Source organism: Spermophilus citellus (genome assembly GCF_964194105.1).
Source record: "Spermophilus citellus genome assembly, chromosome: 9".
Taxonomy (NCBI): domain Eukaryota; kingdom Metazoa; phylum Chordata; class Mammalia; order Rodentia; family Sciuridae; genus Spermophilus; species Spermophilus citellus.
Window position 1 is genome coordinate 42,708,647 of NC_138191.1, and position 15,522 is coordinate 42,724,168.

At 36.8% G+C, this 15,522-nt stretch overlaps 1 protein-coding gene across 1 annotated transcript in view; it reads left to right on the top strand.

Moving 5' to 3' along the window:
- Positions 1 to 15,522, top strand: part of SLC25A24 (solute carrier family 25 member 24) — a 48,443-nt gene that overhangs the window by 24,708 nt on the left and 8,213 nt on the right. Inside the window, exons 4-8 of the mRNA XM_081305567.1 lie at positions 1,107 to 1,218; positions 3,208 to 3,366; positions 10,404 to 10,550; positions 13,021 to 13,128; positions 14,766 to 14,933. Of these exons, the coding sequence (XP_081161693.1) occupies positions 1,107 to 1,218; positions 3,208 to 3,366; positions 10,404 to 10,550; positions 13,021 to 13,128; positions 14,766 to 14,933 (694 nt within the window). The remainder of the gene's footprint in view (positions 1 to 1,106; positions 1,219 to 3,207; positions 3,367 to 10,403; positions 10,551 to 13,020; positions 13,129 to 14,765; positions 14,934 to 15,522) is intronic.

Consider the following 15,522-nt stretch of genomic DNA (forward strand, 5'->3'; position numbering starts at 1 on the left):
AAACATTAAGAATATCTTCTGTAGCGGGTGGGAAGGTAAAGGAAGATAGTGGAGGGTGAACATGGTCACAGTTTGTTATTTGAACATATGAATATGCTATAATGGCAATCATTATTCTGTATAATTAAAATGCACTCATAAAAAATATGTATTTTCCTGAGCCAGGGCAAGAAAGAATTGATCATGAATCCATTCATTACTACCTCCCTGTGTTAGTCAGCTTTTTGTTGCTGTGACCAAAATACCTGACAAGACAGAGGAGGAAAAGTTTATTTTGGCTCCTGATTTCAGAGGTTCCATTCATGGTTGGCTGACTCAAGATGAGGTAGAATATCATGGTGGAAGGATATGGCAGAGGATAACTGCTCTATTCAAGGTGACCAGGAAGGAGAGGGGTGGTGAGGAAGGGGGAAGGGGGAGAGAAGAGAGAGGAGGGAGGGAGGGAGGGAGGGAGGGAGAGAGAGAGAAAGAGAGAGAGAAAGAGAGAGAGAGAGAGAGAGAGAGAGAGAGAGAGAGAGAGAGAGAGAGAGAGAGATGTGCGCCAGTAAGCATCCATGGTGCAGATGGGGAGTGTTTCAGGGGAGATGAACACTCCTAAGGCATCCCTGCAGTGAGCCACCTCTTTTATCCAAGCACCACCTGTCTACAGTTACCACCCAGTTAGTCCATTCAAACTAGGATATATTGATTGGGTTGTATTGATTGGTAGCTCACATAATGTTAATTATTTCATTTCTGAATATTCCTGCATTAACACAGGAGCTTTTGGGGGACACCTTATATCCAAACCATAACATTCCTTTTATTTTTATTATCTAGTTTTTGTGCTTTATAGGTTATTGACTTTGAGTTTGATGGAGTATTGAAGGTAGTCTTTAATGAACTCTTTCTGTAATTTTTTGGTTCATGTTTACCCAGGACAGTTAAAATTACCTGAAAGGACCATAAAATGCTGGCTTCTCTTTTCAACAATGTATAATTGTGAATGGGATTTTTAAATAATTTAATGAGTTGGAACAGAAATTGTCATTCTCTAAAATGGCCAATAATGTTAGGTTTATTCATGAATTTTATTGTGTTCTTCAATCACTTTTTATTACTTTCAGCATTGATGCTGATGGGACCATGACAGTGGACTGGAATGAATGGAGGGACTACTTCCTATTTAACCCTGTTACAGACATTGAGGAAATCATCCGTTTCTGGAAACATTCTACTGTAAGTACACTTTGTAATTGTTTGGAGCTGTAAGTTATATAGTTAGCACCCAGTAACACTCTGAATATTTATGGGACCAGGATACCCAGTCCTAGTAGCTAAGATTTGTAGAATAGCTTTTAAAGCCCCAAGACTACATAAATAGGCATTTACAAAATTCAGAGAAAGTACCATCTTCATGAATAAGTTGCTCAGCCTTTATGGCATTTAAGTATTCTGCCATAGAGAAGTCTGAAAATCATAGACGTTTACTTTTCATAGATACTATGTTGCCTAAATCATCTCAACACCTCATGATTTTTTGGTCATTGATAATAAAACCAAAAATCCCTTCTGAAACTTGGACTTGTTCAGTTAGACTTCCTTGATTTACCTCTGGCTTAAGGCATTTATAATAACTATTGAATGCTACAAAATCTTTTAGGCTCATCTTTTTAGCATCTTACACCTGTTTGTATTCCATAAAACTTTGAAATTTTTGATTTTTATTAATATTTTAAAATATGTGGGTATAAATGAAGTTCTATTATTGTGCATTTAGTTCCAGAAGCCATTGAGAATACTCTGAAGGAATTGTCTTTTTAAAAATAATGTTATTGTATTTTTTATACCTTTATTTATTTATTTTTATGTAGTGCTAAGGATTGAACCTACTGTCTTACACATGCTACGCAAGTGCTCTACCACTGAGCTACAATCATAGCCCCAGAATTTGTTTTTCTTAATGGCTTGTCTTCTGTACTTATTTATGGATTTCAGTAAATTTAATATGCACTAAATGCAGGCTTGAGTTCACATTGCTGCTAATAACAATGCCTAAGCTTATGTAGAGCATTAGTGATGACTAATAGTCTCATTTACATTTTCAAATATGAGTATAAAATAATGCCATATTAGTAGTTCAGTTGCCTAGATAAATTTTATACTTACCTGACGTTTTGTTGTATCTTTGGAGAAATATGATAAAAGTCAAGACTACAGTCATGCATCCTTTTTATTGATACTGAAATGAAGGAAAAGAGAGTTATTACCATAACATAGCTCCTTACCTTACATTCCTGCCTAAAATCTTTTACAACAAAATCATTTAGATAATAAAGTTAAAATATTGTCAGTATAGAACTTCATTTCTCTGTTAACTTTTAGTGAAATTTAGAATCAATGTGAGTCATCACATTGATTTAAAAAATGTTCCTCTTGGCTAAATTTTAAATTGAAACTATTGCATGCTTTAAATGACAAGTCAGACATATAAAATATTCATAGTCAATATAAGAAAGGAATTTAAGGATATTCACATACATAGTTTCATTTGCATGTTTAAAGCATGTATGGTGATATGAGTATAAGGTAGATATTATTTCTGAGACAAAGTTTCACTTTGTTGCCTAGGTTGGCCTCCTGGGCTTAAGGGATCCTCTTGCCTCAGACTCCCGAGTGGCTGGGACTACAAGCATGGGCTGCCTTGCACAGCAACAAACCAATTCTCTTTTATCTTTTACATTTTTTTTTCTTTGCTATGAGAAGGATCAAACCCAGGACCTTGCATGTGCTAGGCAGATGCTCAACCATGAAGCTACACCTTCAGTCCTAAATCAATTTCTTAAAAAATATTATCACCAATTGGTTATGGTTTTCTAGTCTTATGAAAAGTGGCTATAACTAGAAATAATCCACTGTAACTGATAAAATGCCGTTTCATTCTGGTTTAGACCAATAGAAGTCACTCGAACTATAAAAAGAAAAAGTTGCAATTATTGGTTTTATTTACATTCACTGTTAATTTTAATTTCTTGTAAACCAACACTTAACTATGTTTTGGGTGAATAGACTGTCTTTATCCCTGTGCTCCAAACTGATTCATTATAAATTCTAAAGGAGGAAAGTTGATCTTAACAGTGAAATAACAATTCTTCTCTATAACAAAAGAACTTGTGGGATTGTCTTCTTAATTGAAGGAATACAATACTCTTTTTTCCACTTTGGCAGGGAATTGACATAGGGGACAGTTTGACTATTCCAGATGAATTCACGGAAGATGAGAAGAAGTCTGGACAGTGGTGGAGGCAGCTTCTGGCCGGAGGCATTGCGGGTGCGGTCTCCCGAACAAGCACTGCCCCTTTGGATCGCCTGAAAGTCATGATGCAGGTGAGCTTCGTGACCTTCATCAGGATATTCTAAATCAATGAGCACTGTGGGTGTTTTGAAATAGAAGCTTAAAAAATTCTCAGTAATAGTCTTTAATACCTTTTAAAAAATCTCAAGGAGGAGCCATGCTCAGACTGAAGCAAAAAAATTAAAAAATATATATTGCTTCAGTGGGCAGCATGGTATACATACCAGTGGTCATTCCTTACAGGGATGCCAAAACATGGGGAAAAGGGAGCAGTGGCAGAAGATGGGGAGGAGCCCAAGACAGAGCCAGAGGTCAAGAAGAGTAAGATGGAAGCAAAGAAAAACGAAAAAGAGGCAGCAGAAGATGGCCCAGTTCTATAGGAAGACCCTCCATATCCAAAAACTTAACCCACTGGCAAATCGGCCGCACTCAAGATCTGCTCCTGAAATGTGAACCAGCCTCGAGCCTGGATTAAGAAGAAAGGTTTAGACACAGTAAAGGAGGAAGCCTCAAACACCATGTGCCTTCCAGAGACCAAATGTTGCAAGAACAGACTACTACCTGAACTTCAAGAGCAGCCTAGACTATTCCATCAGTCATGATCAGCTCCTTTGGACAAGGATAGATGGTGCAGCATGGGTCTACTTTCCAGCCAGTGCTAGCTCAAAGTCTGTTAGGGCATTGGTGAGGAGGAAGGCCTTGTGATTGTGGTGGAATCTGACACGGTTGTGCTGGCGGCTTATGTACCTAATGCAGGCAGCTGTCTGTTAAGACTGGAGTACTGGCAGCACCAGGGCTGAAGGGCTTGGCTTCAGCAAGCCCCTTATGCTATGTGGGGACTTCATGAAGAAGTTAACCTTAATAACCCCAGGGGAAGCACACAATCAAACAAAAAACAACAAAACTCAAAAATGCCAGTTTCACTCCACGGGAGCCTATGGTTTTGGGTGCTGCTTGCTGACAGCCTCTGATACCTTTACCCCAACACTGCCTATGTCTATAGGTTTTAAACTTACATGATGAATACTTGGGCCAAGAAGTTGGTTACCACCTTGGTGACTTTTTATTGTTCCACTCTCTTTTACCTTCATTGTACAACAGCAAGATCTCTTCTAATGCCCCGCCCTGGTCCCTGGCAGTGATCACTGTCCCACCATGCTATACCTAGCACTGTGACACCTCCCCAAAATCACTTTGAGCCTTGGAAATAATTCCCCCCACTGAATTATTCCTTCTTCAAAAGCTCTCTAGAGAAATCTGCATTTTATTTCTCTTCTGTAAGAATATGCATCCTTCAACCATGCTGTTGTGAAAGTTTCCTTTAAGTTTCCTTTTAAGCCCAAGGTTTTTGTTTTGTGGACACCCTTTCCCTCCCCACCCTTCCACTTTTTTTTTTTTTTGTATGGTGCTTGTGATTGAACCCAGGGTCTTATGCATGTGAGGCAAGCACTCTATCAACTGAGCTATCTACCCAGCCCACCTCCCTTTTTAATAAGAAAACATTAAGCAAAAGCTACTAATGAGAGTAGAGATTAAAAAATTCTTAGAGGTAAATGAGAACACTGATACAAGGTACCAAAATCTCTGGGGCACTCTGAAGGCAGTGCTAAGAGGAAAGTTTATTGCATTGAGTTCATTCCTTAAAAGAATAAGAAGTCAACAAATAAATGACTTTACGTTACACCTCAAAGCCCTAGAAAAAGAAGAATAAATCTACATCTAAAGTAGTAGAAAACAGGAATAGTTAAAATAGTTAATAAAAGACATTGAAACAAAATAAACAGAAAAATTGCCCAAACAAAAAGTTGCTTCTTTGAAAAAAATAAGCAAATAGATAAACCCTTGGCCATGCTAATAAAGAGGAGAGAGAAAACTCAAATTACTAAAATTCATGATGAAAAAGAAAATATCACAATGGACATTACTGAAATACAGAAGATAATTAGAAACCATTTTGAAAATTTGTACTCCAGTAAAATAGAAAATCTGGAAGACATCCACAAATTTCTAGAGTCATATGATCTGCCCAAACTGAATCAGTACACAATTTAAACAGATCAATTTCAAGCAATGAAATAGAAGGTGCTACCAAAGGCCTACCAACAAAGAAAAGCCCCAGAACCAGACAGATTCACTACTGAGTTCTACAACACTTTCAAAGAAGAGCTAATATCAAAACTCCTCAAATTATTCCATGAAATTGGAAAGGAGAAAACCCTTCCAAACTCATTTTATGAGGCCAATATTAGTCTGATACCAAAACCCTCAAAGACACTTCAAGGAGAAAAAAAAAAAAAAAAAAACTTCAGACCAATATCTCTAAAGAACATAGCTGCAAAAATTCTTAATAAAATTCTGGCAAATTGAATACAAAAACATATTAAAAAGATAATGCACCACAATCAATTGGGGTACATCCCAGGGATGCAAAGTTGGTTCAACATGCAGAAATAAATAAATGTAATTCATCACATCAATAGACTTAAAGATAAGAATCACATGATTATCTCAATAGATGAAGAAAAAGCATTTGACAAAATACAGCACCTCTTCATGTTCAAAACATAGAAAAACTAGGGATAACAGGAACATATCTCAACGTTGTAAAAGCTATCTATGCTAAGCTCAATGCCAAAGTCATTCTAAATGGAGAAAAATTGAAAGCATTCCCCCTAAACACTGCGACAAGACTGGGATGCCCTCTTTCACCACTTCTATTCAACATAGTCCTGGAAACTCTAACCAGAGTAATTAGACAGATGAAAGAAATTAAAGGGATATGAACAGGAAAGGAAGAACTCAAGCCATCACTACTTGCTGATGACACGATTCTATACTTAGAGGATCCAAAAAGAAAATTTCTAGAAATAATAAATGAATTCAGCAAAGTAGCAGGCTACAAAACCAACACCCATAGGTCAAATGTATTTCTGTACATCAGTGACAAATCTTCTGAAAGAGAAATTAGAAAATCTACCCCATTTACAATAGCCAGAATAAAATAAAATACTTGGGAATCAACCTAACAAAATAGGTAAAAAAAAAAAAAAAAAACCTACAATGAAAACTACAAAAACTCTATAGAAAGAAATTGAAGAAGACCTCAGAAGATGGAAAGATCTCCCTTGTTTTTGGGTAGGCAGAATTAATATTGTCAAAATGTGGGGCTGGGCTTGTGACTCAGTGGTAGAGTGCCTGCCTAGCATGTGTGAGGCACTGGGATTCTCAGCACCACATATAAATAAATAAAATAAAGGTCCATCAACAACTAAAAAATATTTTTTAAAAATTTGTCAAAAATGGCCATACTAATGAAAGCATTATACAGATTTAATGCAATTTCAATCAAAATCCCAATAAAATTCATCATTGAAATAGAAAAAGCAGTCATGAAATTCATTTAGAAAAATAAGAGGCCCAGAATAGCAAAGCAATTATTAGCAAGAAGAGTGAAGCAGGAGGTATCACAATACCAGACCTTAAACTATACTATAGAGCTATAGTAACAAAATACAAGGGGGAGAAATGAATTACAGTAGAGGGGGTAGAGAGAGAAGAGGGGAGGGGAGGGGAGGGGGGATAGTAGAGGATAGGAAAGGCAGCAGAATACAACAGACATGAGTATGTCAATATGTAAATCAGTGGAAGTGTAACTGATGTGACTCTGCAATCTGTATACGGGGTAAAAATGGGAGTTCATAACCCACTTGAATCAAAGTGTGAAATATGATATATCAAGAACTATGTAATGTTTTGAACAACCAATAAAAAAAAACTTATAAAGAACTCAAAAAACCCCCAAAATAATCCAATCAATAAATGGGCTAAGGAAATGAGCAGACACTTCACAGAAGAGGAAAAACAAGTGATTAACAAATTTATGAAAAAATGTTCAACATTGCTAGCAATTAGAGAAATGAAAATCAAAAAACTACTGTAAGATTTTATGTCACGCCAGTAGAATGGCAATTATCAAAAAATCAAGCAGCAATAAGTGCTGGCGAAGGTATGGGGGAAAAGGTACACTGATTCATTGCTGGTGGGATGGCAAAATTGTGCAATCACTTTGGAAAGTAGTATGGAGATGCCTTAGAAAACATGGATTGGAACCACCATTTGACCCAGCTATCCCACTCCTAGGTCTATACCCAAAGGACTGAAAAGCAGCATGCTACAGTGTTGCAGCCACCTCAATGTTTACAGTGGCTCAATTCACAATAGCTAAATTGTGGGAACAGCCTACATGTCCTTTAATAGATGAATGGGTAAAGAAACTGTGATATATATACACAATGGAATATTACTCAGCCTTAACAAATGAAATCATAGCATTTACGTGTAAATGATCAGAGTTGGAGAATATCATGCTAGGTGAAGTAAGCCAATCCCCAAAAAACCAAAGGCCGAATGGTTTCTCAGTTAAGTGGATGTTGATATATAGGGGGTGGCAAGGGAAGAATGGAGGAACTTTGGATTGAGCAATGGGGAGGAAGGGTGTGGGGGGGGGAAGATGGTGGAATGAGATGGACATTATTACCCCTATGCATGGATATGATCACACAAATGGTGTGACCCTACATCATGTACACCAGAAAAATGAAAAGTTGTGCTCTATTTGTGTAAAAATAAGAAAGAAAGAAAGAAAGAAAGAAAGAAAGAAAGAAAGAAAGAAAGAAAGAAAGAAAGAAAGAAACAGAGAGAGAAAAAGAAAGAAAGAGAAAGAAAGCAAGCTACTGATAAATAACTTCCTTTTAACAATCAGTAAAAACAAAAAACAAAAAACCCACACAAACATCCGTTTAATTCCTACTAACCTTAAATTCAGTCTGTAGGTATTTGGCAGTGTTCTACCAAACCTTAAATTTTTGGTAAATTTTGTGTAATTAACTTTAAATATATGGCATTCAATGACTGTTCAAATGTATAATAAGAAAATCAGTAGCCATTTTTGTAGGGTTTCTCTTTAAATTATTTGAATTTTGCCTCTTTTTTTGGTACTTTTACAAAAATAGGGCATTTCTGAAGTCTAAAAATCTTAGGATAAGAATGAAATTTTAAAAATTATTGTAAAGTTGAGGTTAACAGAAAAGACCTGGATTTATGGAACTACTTTGCTACCTTCCTAGCAGTGTAGCCTTCAACTGGTCAGAGTAGAAAGGAGGAAGGAAAGGAAAGGATAAATATTTGTCTCACATAATGGTGACTCAGTGAGTACTCATAGTAGCCCAGGAAAGTGGGTGTTTTATCCTTATTTTACCCATGGGGATCCTAAAGCTCTGAGAATTAATTCTTTTTCTTTATAACAAACTAGACGAGGAACAGAGTCTCTTTACTGCTAAAACTTATGGTTCTCATACTGCATGAAACCTCTGAGGTCTTGTTTTCCTTCATTCTGGAATGGGAGTAAGAATATCTAGCAAGGGTGACTGTAAGAATTAAAACCATACAAGGGCTTTGAAGCCACCTGACATACTGGAATAACTTACTGGAATATAGTAATTGCTTAAAAATATTTTCAAAATGGCTCAGTGGCAAAGTGCTTGCCCAGCATGCATGAGGTCCTGGGTTCAATCCTCAGCACTACATAAAATAATAAATATGTAAAATAAAGGTATCACGTCCATCTACATCTAAATTTTTTTTTAAAAAAGTAATGTTTGTGATACCTAGGTGAATACTTTTTATATTTGTCCTTAGATTTATGTATAAGATTTCTAACAATATTTTAACTACCATTCCTTCAGAATATACCAAAATTTTAAAATATATTTAGAGACATAGTGCTTTAAAAAAAAAGTAGGGGGTGTGAGAGAATTGGTGTGCATGTGTTTTTCTTTAGGAACAGTAGCAAATTGATTTTGATAAAAGTTGAATAAGCATTCATCTTTTCCTTTGCCATCTTTTATTGTGAAGTTGATTTATTTTAAATGAAATTGATTTCTTAGAATTTTCGTTTCTATAAATTTCAGGGGGTTCCCAAAGTCACCTTCAGGTTGGATATTTCACTAGAAGGACTCAAAGAACTGAGAGCTACTATACTCGTGGTTATGGTTTATTACAGGAAAAAGATAAAGATTAAAATCAGCCAAGAAAAGGAAGTACAAAGGGCTGAGTCCTGGAAAGTACCAAATGTGGAATTTCTATTGTCCTCTCCTTGTAGAGTCTCAGTGGGTTGTTTCCCCGTCATCCATGTGAAAAGTAAGCACAGAGTATTGTAGGCCAATCAGGAAAGCTCACCTGAGCCTTTGGTATCTTGCATTTTTATTGGGGCCTGATCACATTCTGGTCACATGATTGACCTTTAATCTTCAACCCCTTTCACCTTCCCCCACCCCTTAGTGGTTTCCAATCATTTTATATAAGCTGGAACAATCAGAAGAATAGCTGAGTTCTTTAATTATTTTTTTTGGTTTATTAATCAGTTTCCATATACAGCCAATCCTAAGTTCTAATATATTTAAATGATTACCACCTCTACAGGATAAGTCAAGTAATTCACCAACACCTTCTGGGTTAGGCTGTTGGTACATATTGTCATGAATTTATTACCTAGAAAGACCTTGAGATAGGCCTTAGAAGGTACAATTTTTCTTTCTGGTGCCAGACTGTGTGTTCCAGTGTCTCAGCCTCTGATACACATATTATCCAAATCACATTTATATGTATATGCCAGTACTACTTCTTGGGGGGAGTGAGTAATCTATTACCTGCAGTATACTTTGTTATTTCTCATGTTTCAAGGGGTTTACTATAGCCTAATACATAATTTGGTTCATGTTATCTTATGAATGTTGTTCATAATAATTTTAATTTTGATCGTGTCCTGTTTTCCCATACTGAGGATACCAATTATTCTTAATTTTAGAGCCAGACATAGACTTCTGTCTTTAAAAAAATGTAGTGATAATCCTTCTCATCACTATATATTTTCTCAACTGCCTATGTGTTTTTTTTCAAATACATCTTATGACAGTTATAAAGACTACTGAAAAGAGATTGTGTGGTTATTTTGGAAATAATATCAATAATATGCCAGCAGTATTTTACATCATTTCACTTTTAATTTTAGGTTCATGGTTCAAAATCAATGAACATATTTGGTGGCTTTCGACAGATGATAAAAGAAGGAGGTGTCCGTTCCCTTTGGAGAGGAAATGGCACAAATGTCATTAAAATTGCTCCTGAGACAGCTGTTAAGTTCTGGGCATATGAACAGGTAATCATCTGTGGAAATTTTTTAAAAATAGGAGTTACTGAACTGATTGAATAAAGATGATCATATGATGCTTTCGGAATTTTTGTTTAATGCATAATAACTGTTCACATATACTCAGTATATCATATACTATATATATATATATGTATGATATTAGATCATATACTAGATAAACTCAGCAATTCCTCATGACTAAATTCTGAATCTTGTAATATTCTTTATAAAGAAAGACTTTTGTGTTCTTTTGTAAGTAGCTCTTAAAGGAAAGGTAGGGTTTTAGCTTATTTATTGTGAATTCCTAGGAGAGGCAACATGCTAACATAAATTTTATGCAAGCATCCCAATATAATCTCTGAATAGAAAAGTTCTGAGTTGAATTCCTTTGTGTAATTTAACACTGATGTGAAATGGAGTTGAATTGAGAGAGAAGGTTCCGTCAAGGCAGGGGCTTGGCTTCTCTATGTGCTCCAGCATCTAAGCAGAGCCAGGCGTATGATAAGCACTGTTTGTTGAATGAATGAATGAGGTGATAATGGAGCACATCCTTCACTGAGTCCTCTTCTCTGTTGACTGAAGTTGACTTGGATTGTTTTGGATATTGCTTCAGCTTCACATGGCGGTAACAGAAAACAGGGTAGTGGTTTTAGAGTTTGGTTTCTCTTTATGATCATTATTAGTACTGTCTACGAAGTTATTTTTTTCCATCATTTTTTACATCATTGTTTATCATAGACCATAAAGGGCTTTGAAATTAAACTTCATTCCACATTTTTTGTTTCATTTATTTTAAATGGATTTTAGATTATTCGGGAGAGTGATTTTTTTCCAACAGCAGATTCGAGGAGATTACCAAATCCACTGATGTTCCTGTAGGATTAGGAAATGGATAAGCAAAGAAAAAAATGTTGAAGAACAGTTAGCTTCCAGGACTTTAATTAGAACTTATTGGAAAAGGTATTTTCCTTATGTGAATATTTGACCATTCAAATGACTAGTAAGGGCTGGTGTTTTAGATACCATTAGGTTTATCTGACCACATATTTGCTTTTATAATAGGAAAGCCAAAGCCTAAAATAAATAAGTATTCAAAAATAATCCCATTATATTAATATGCAGGAAGTTTTATATATTGGAAAGTCCATAGTTATTGCAAGCAAGTGGGTGCATTACACTTTATACCATTTATCAAGTTCTTACCTTGGATATTACCAACAGGCTTCTATCCACCAAGGCTCCTTCCTGAGCTCTTATTCCATTATTCTGATTTCTGCATGCTAACTTTTGTTAGACATTAAGAGAAAGCTCTCTAGGCAGTATGGTATAGTGTTCTCATGGTCTCTGGGGCGGTTGATGCCATTCCATTTTCTTCCCTCCTACAGAAGTTCTGTTCATCCCTTAGTGCTCTCTTAAGACCATCTTGCTGTGAGAAGCAGTTCCTAATCATCCCAAACAAAACCAGTGCATCCCTTGCACAGCCTCTTTAGGATGCAAAACTACAGAATACCCAGAAGACTTGGGTTTCATCCCAGGTCTGCCTGACTCTGGAACCCATGATGTTAACATCCTGACTAATTAATATTTTGGCTTCTTTGGGGTCATATTTCCACCTTTGGTCCAATCAGCTATTTTGAATTGATACTGGTGGTTCAGGGAGGTGCTAGGGTTGGCATGTTAGTGTACTTAAATGTATCATTGACAAAAACTGTTTTCTACATTGTTTTGTTAATATTTGGTTGTCACTTATTGTTTTTATTTGTACTGGTGAAATAAACTCATCTTTAAAAGGAAACTATGAGGGAAAATGCCTAAAAATTATGAAAATTTTATTAACCAATGTTTTTTGTGTGTCTGGAAAAGAATGCTGTTACTCTGTTTTAGCAAAGGAGCAATTTGGTCCAGCCTGTGGAATATCTGTATTCTGTGGAAATCTAACCTGAGAACTGCTGTCCAGTACACTGAATGTATTAGCATTTCAGCCTTATCTTTCTGCTAGGTATCGTTAATGCAACATATGCATTTTGACACACATCATCACATTGTCAGTGAATTCATTTCTAGGAGCTGTTTTAATTAGCTTGAGCCGCCAGAACAAAATGCCACCAACTGCAAGGCTTAAACATTAGAAATTTATTTTTCATAGTTCTGGAGCTTGGGAAGTACAAGATCAAAGGACCAGCCAATTTGGTTCCTATTGAGGACTTCTTCCTGCCTTGCAGACGGTTGCTTCTTGTCACATTTTCAGATTGCCTTTCCTTGGTGCATGTATGAGTGGAGAATAAGCTTTCTGGTGTCCCTTCTTACCAGTGCTATTCCTATCATTAAGGTTTAACCTCATCTAACCTAATTGCTTCCAAAGGCCCCATCTTCTACTGCCATCATGTTGAGGTTTAGGTTTCAACATGTGAATTTTAGGGGGCACAGTTCTGTCGATAGCATGTACTAATGTTCATTTTAAAACTTTTTCATACAGTATAAGAAGTTGCTTACTGAGGAAGGACAAAAAATAGGAACCCTTGAGAGATTTATTTCTGGTTCCATGGCTGGAGCAACTGCACAGACTTTCATTTACCCCATGGAGGTAAGTACCTGATTGTGAAGTCCGACTCCTTGATGGAGTTTGCATTGGCATCTATTGTGTAATAGTTTTTTTTTTTTTTTTTTGAGAGAGAGAGAGAGAGAGAGAGAGAGAGAGAATTTTTTAATATTTATTTTTAGTTCTCGGTTGACACAACATCTTTATTTTTATTTTTTTTAATATGGTGCTGAGGATCGCACCCAGCGCCCTGCGCATGCCAGGTGAGCACGCTACCACTTGAGCCACATCCCCAGCCCTAACAGTTTTAAATAACAAGCGTATCTCATAGTTTCTACGGATCAAGAATCAGGGAGCAGCTTGGCTGGGTTTCTCTGGCTCGAGGTTTTTCAGTGCCTATCTTCAAGGTGTCAGCCAGGGCTGCAGTCACCTTAAGGCTCGGCTGGGGGTGGAGGTACTTCCAAGCTCACCATGTAGCCATTGTCAGGTCTCTGGCTGGAAGCCTCAGTTCCTTACCACGTTGGCCTTTCTACTGGCTGCCTGAGTATCTTCCCAACATGGTAGCTGGCTTCCCTTATAGTCAGTGATGAGAAAGGAGGGGGTTGGGAGTGGAAGGGGTGGGGGGTGCAGAGAAAGAGAGAGAGAGAGAGAGAGAGAGAGAGAGAGAGAGAATGAGGAAGCATGTACATTTAAGATGGAAATTGCTCTTTTTCGTCACTTCTGCCATATCCTGTTGGTCACACAGACCAACCCTGGTAGAGTGTTATAGAGATCACACAAATCTGTGCCTGCCAAGAGTCAAGGATCAGTCTTAGAGGTTAGCTACCCCTGTGTTGGTGACAAGAATTCCCATTTCTTTCCAAAGAGTACCATAAACTTAATAACAGAACCTCAGGATTTGATTATATGATGGTGATCCTAACCAGACCTCCTTCCATCAGACCATGGACTTGTGAACTGTTTTACATAGCCTTTGAGCTAAGAACTTTTTATTGTTGTTTTTTGTTTGTTTGTTTTTTACAATTTTCAAAGGCAAGTAGAGACAAAACAAAAGAAGAACAAAGAATATGCATCAGAGACCTGACATTTTAGGCCTGCAAAGACTGAAATATTTATTATCTGGCTTTTACAGAAAACATTTTCCAACTCCCACTTTAGGATAAAAATAATATTGTAGATGTGGTTATCTCTATTGACATAACAATCGATAAGACCCTTAACTTCCACTGCCTTGCCATACGTATGTCAATATATATTGTTCATATTACTCCTCTTAGAAAAGGTATCCTAATTTAGTACCCATCCTTATAGCCTCCATATCAGTGATCACCTTCCTCCTCCCTCCTTTCCACCCCTCCTATCCTCGAAATGCTGGTAGCCTTCAAGACATCCTTTCCTTCATCCTCCACACCAGTCATATTATGACATCAATAGATGATCTTGTCTCCATTTCCTCTGTCCCTGTCCTCATTCAGATTCTCTTTGCAGTAAATGGGTTTTTCTGGCTCTGGTCTTAGCCCTTCCATGGCAATAATACATGAGGGAGGACAGACTGGCAAATTGAACAGCCATGTGAGTGACAATGTGTGCTAGTTATTTGTTCTCCACAAAGTTGCTTCTTTTGAATTCCATGAAGTTAGAGTTACTGTGGATAATGTTTGGTTATATTCTTTCATTTTTAGGTTATGAAAACCAGGCTAGCTGTGGGAAAAACTGGACAATACTCTGGAATATATGACTGTGCAAAGAAGATTTTGAAACATGAAGGCTTTGGAGCTTTTTACAAAGGCTATGTTCCCAATTTATTAGGCATCATACCTTATGCAGGCATAGATCTTGCTGTGTATGAGGTACGTTTACAACCGTGTTTTGAATCTGCAAATATAATCATTATTGCTCTTAATGCTAGAATTTCACTTTATGTAAAGTAGGTATATATCAGACAGCAGCTTCTGACCTGACCATGCTATTCTAGAGTGTGTCCTTTGATCTTTTTTTCAAGTACCTTGAATATGAAACTCACGAGTATTGGTCACTTTCATATTAGATTTCCTTGTGAATTATTTTTGTTAACAAAGAGAGTGGACTCAAATTCAGATATGGTTGTTCAGCTTAGAAGATGATATAAGGGGAAAGAGGAGAGAAAAATAAGCAAAAATGTCACATTTGCTTTGATTTGTTAAGAAGGGACATTGATGAAGCCAAGTGACCAGTGTGGGTAATATAATACAGATGCATCTGTTGTACTAGAGACAGTTCAGAATACAAACCTTGGATCAGCCCTGCTACCTAAATCACTTGATTATTTATAAATTTAAGAAACATTTATTTATTGAATACATACTATGTGCAGGCTGCTGGGTTAGATACTGGATCCTGGTGATTTAAAGGACTCAGTGTCTGCTGTGAGGGGAAGGGGGATAGTAGAGAATAGGATAA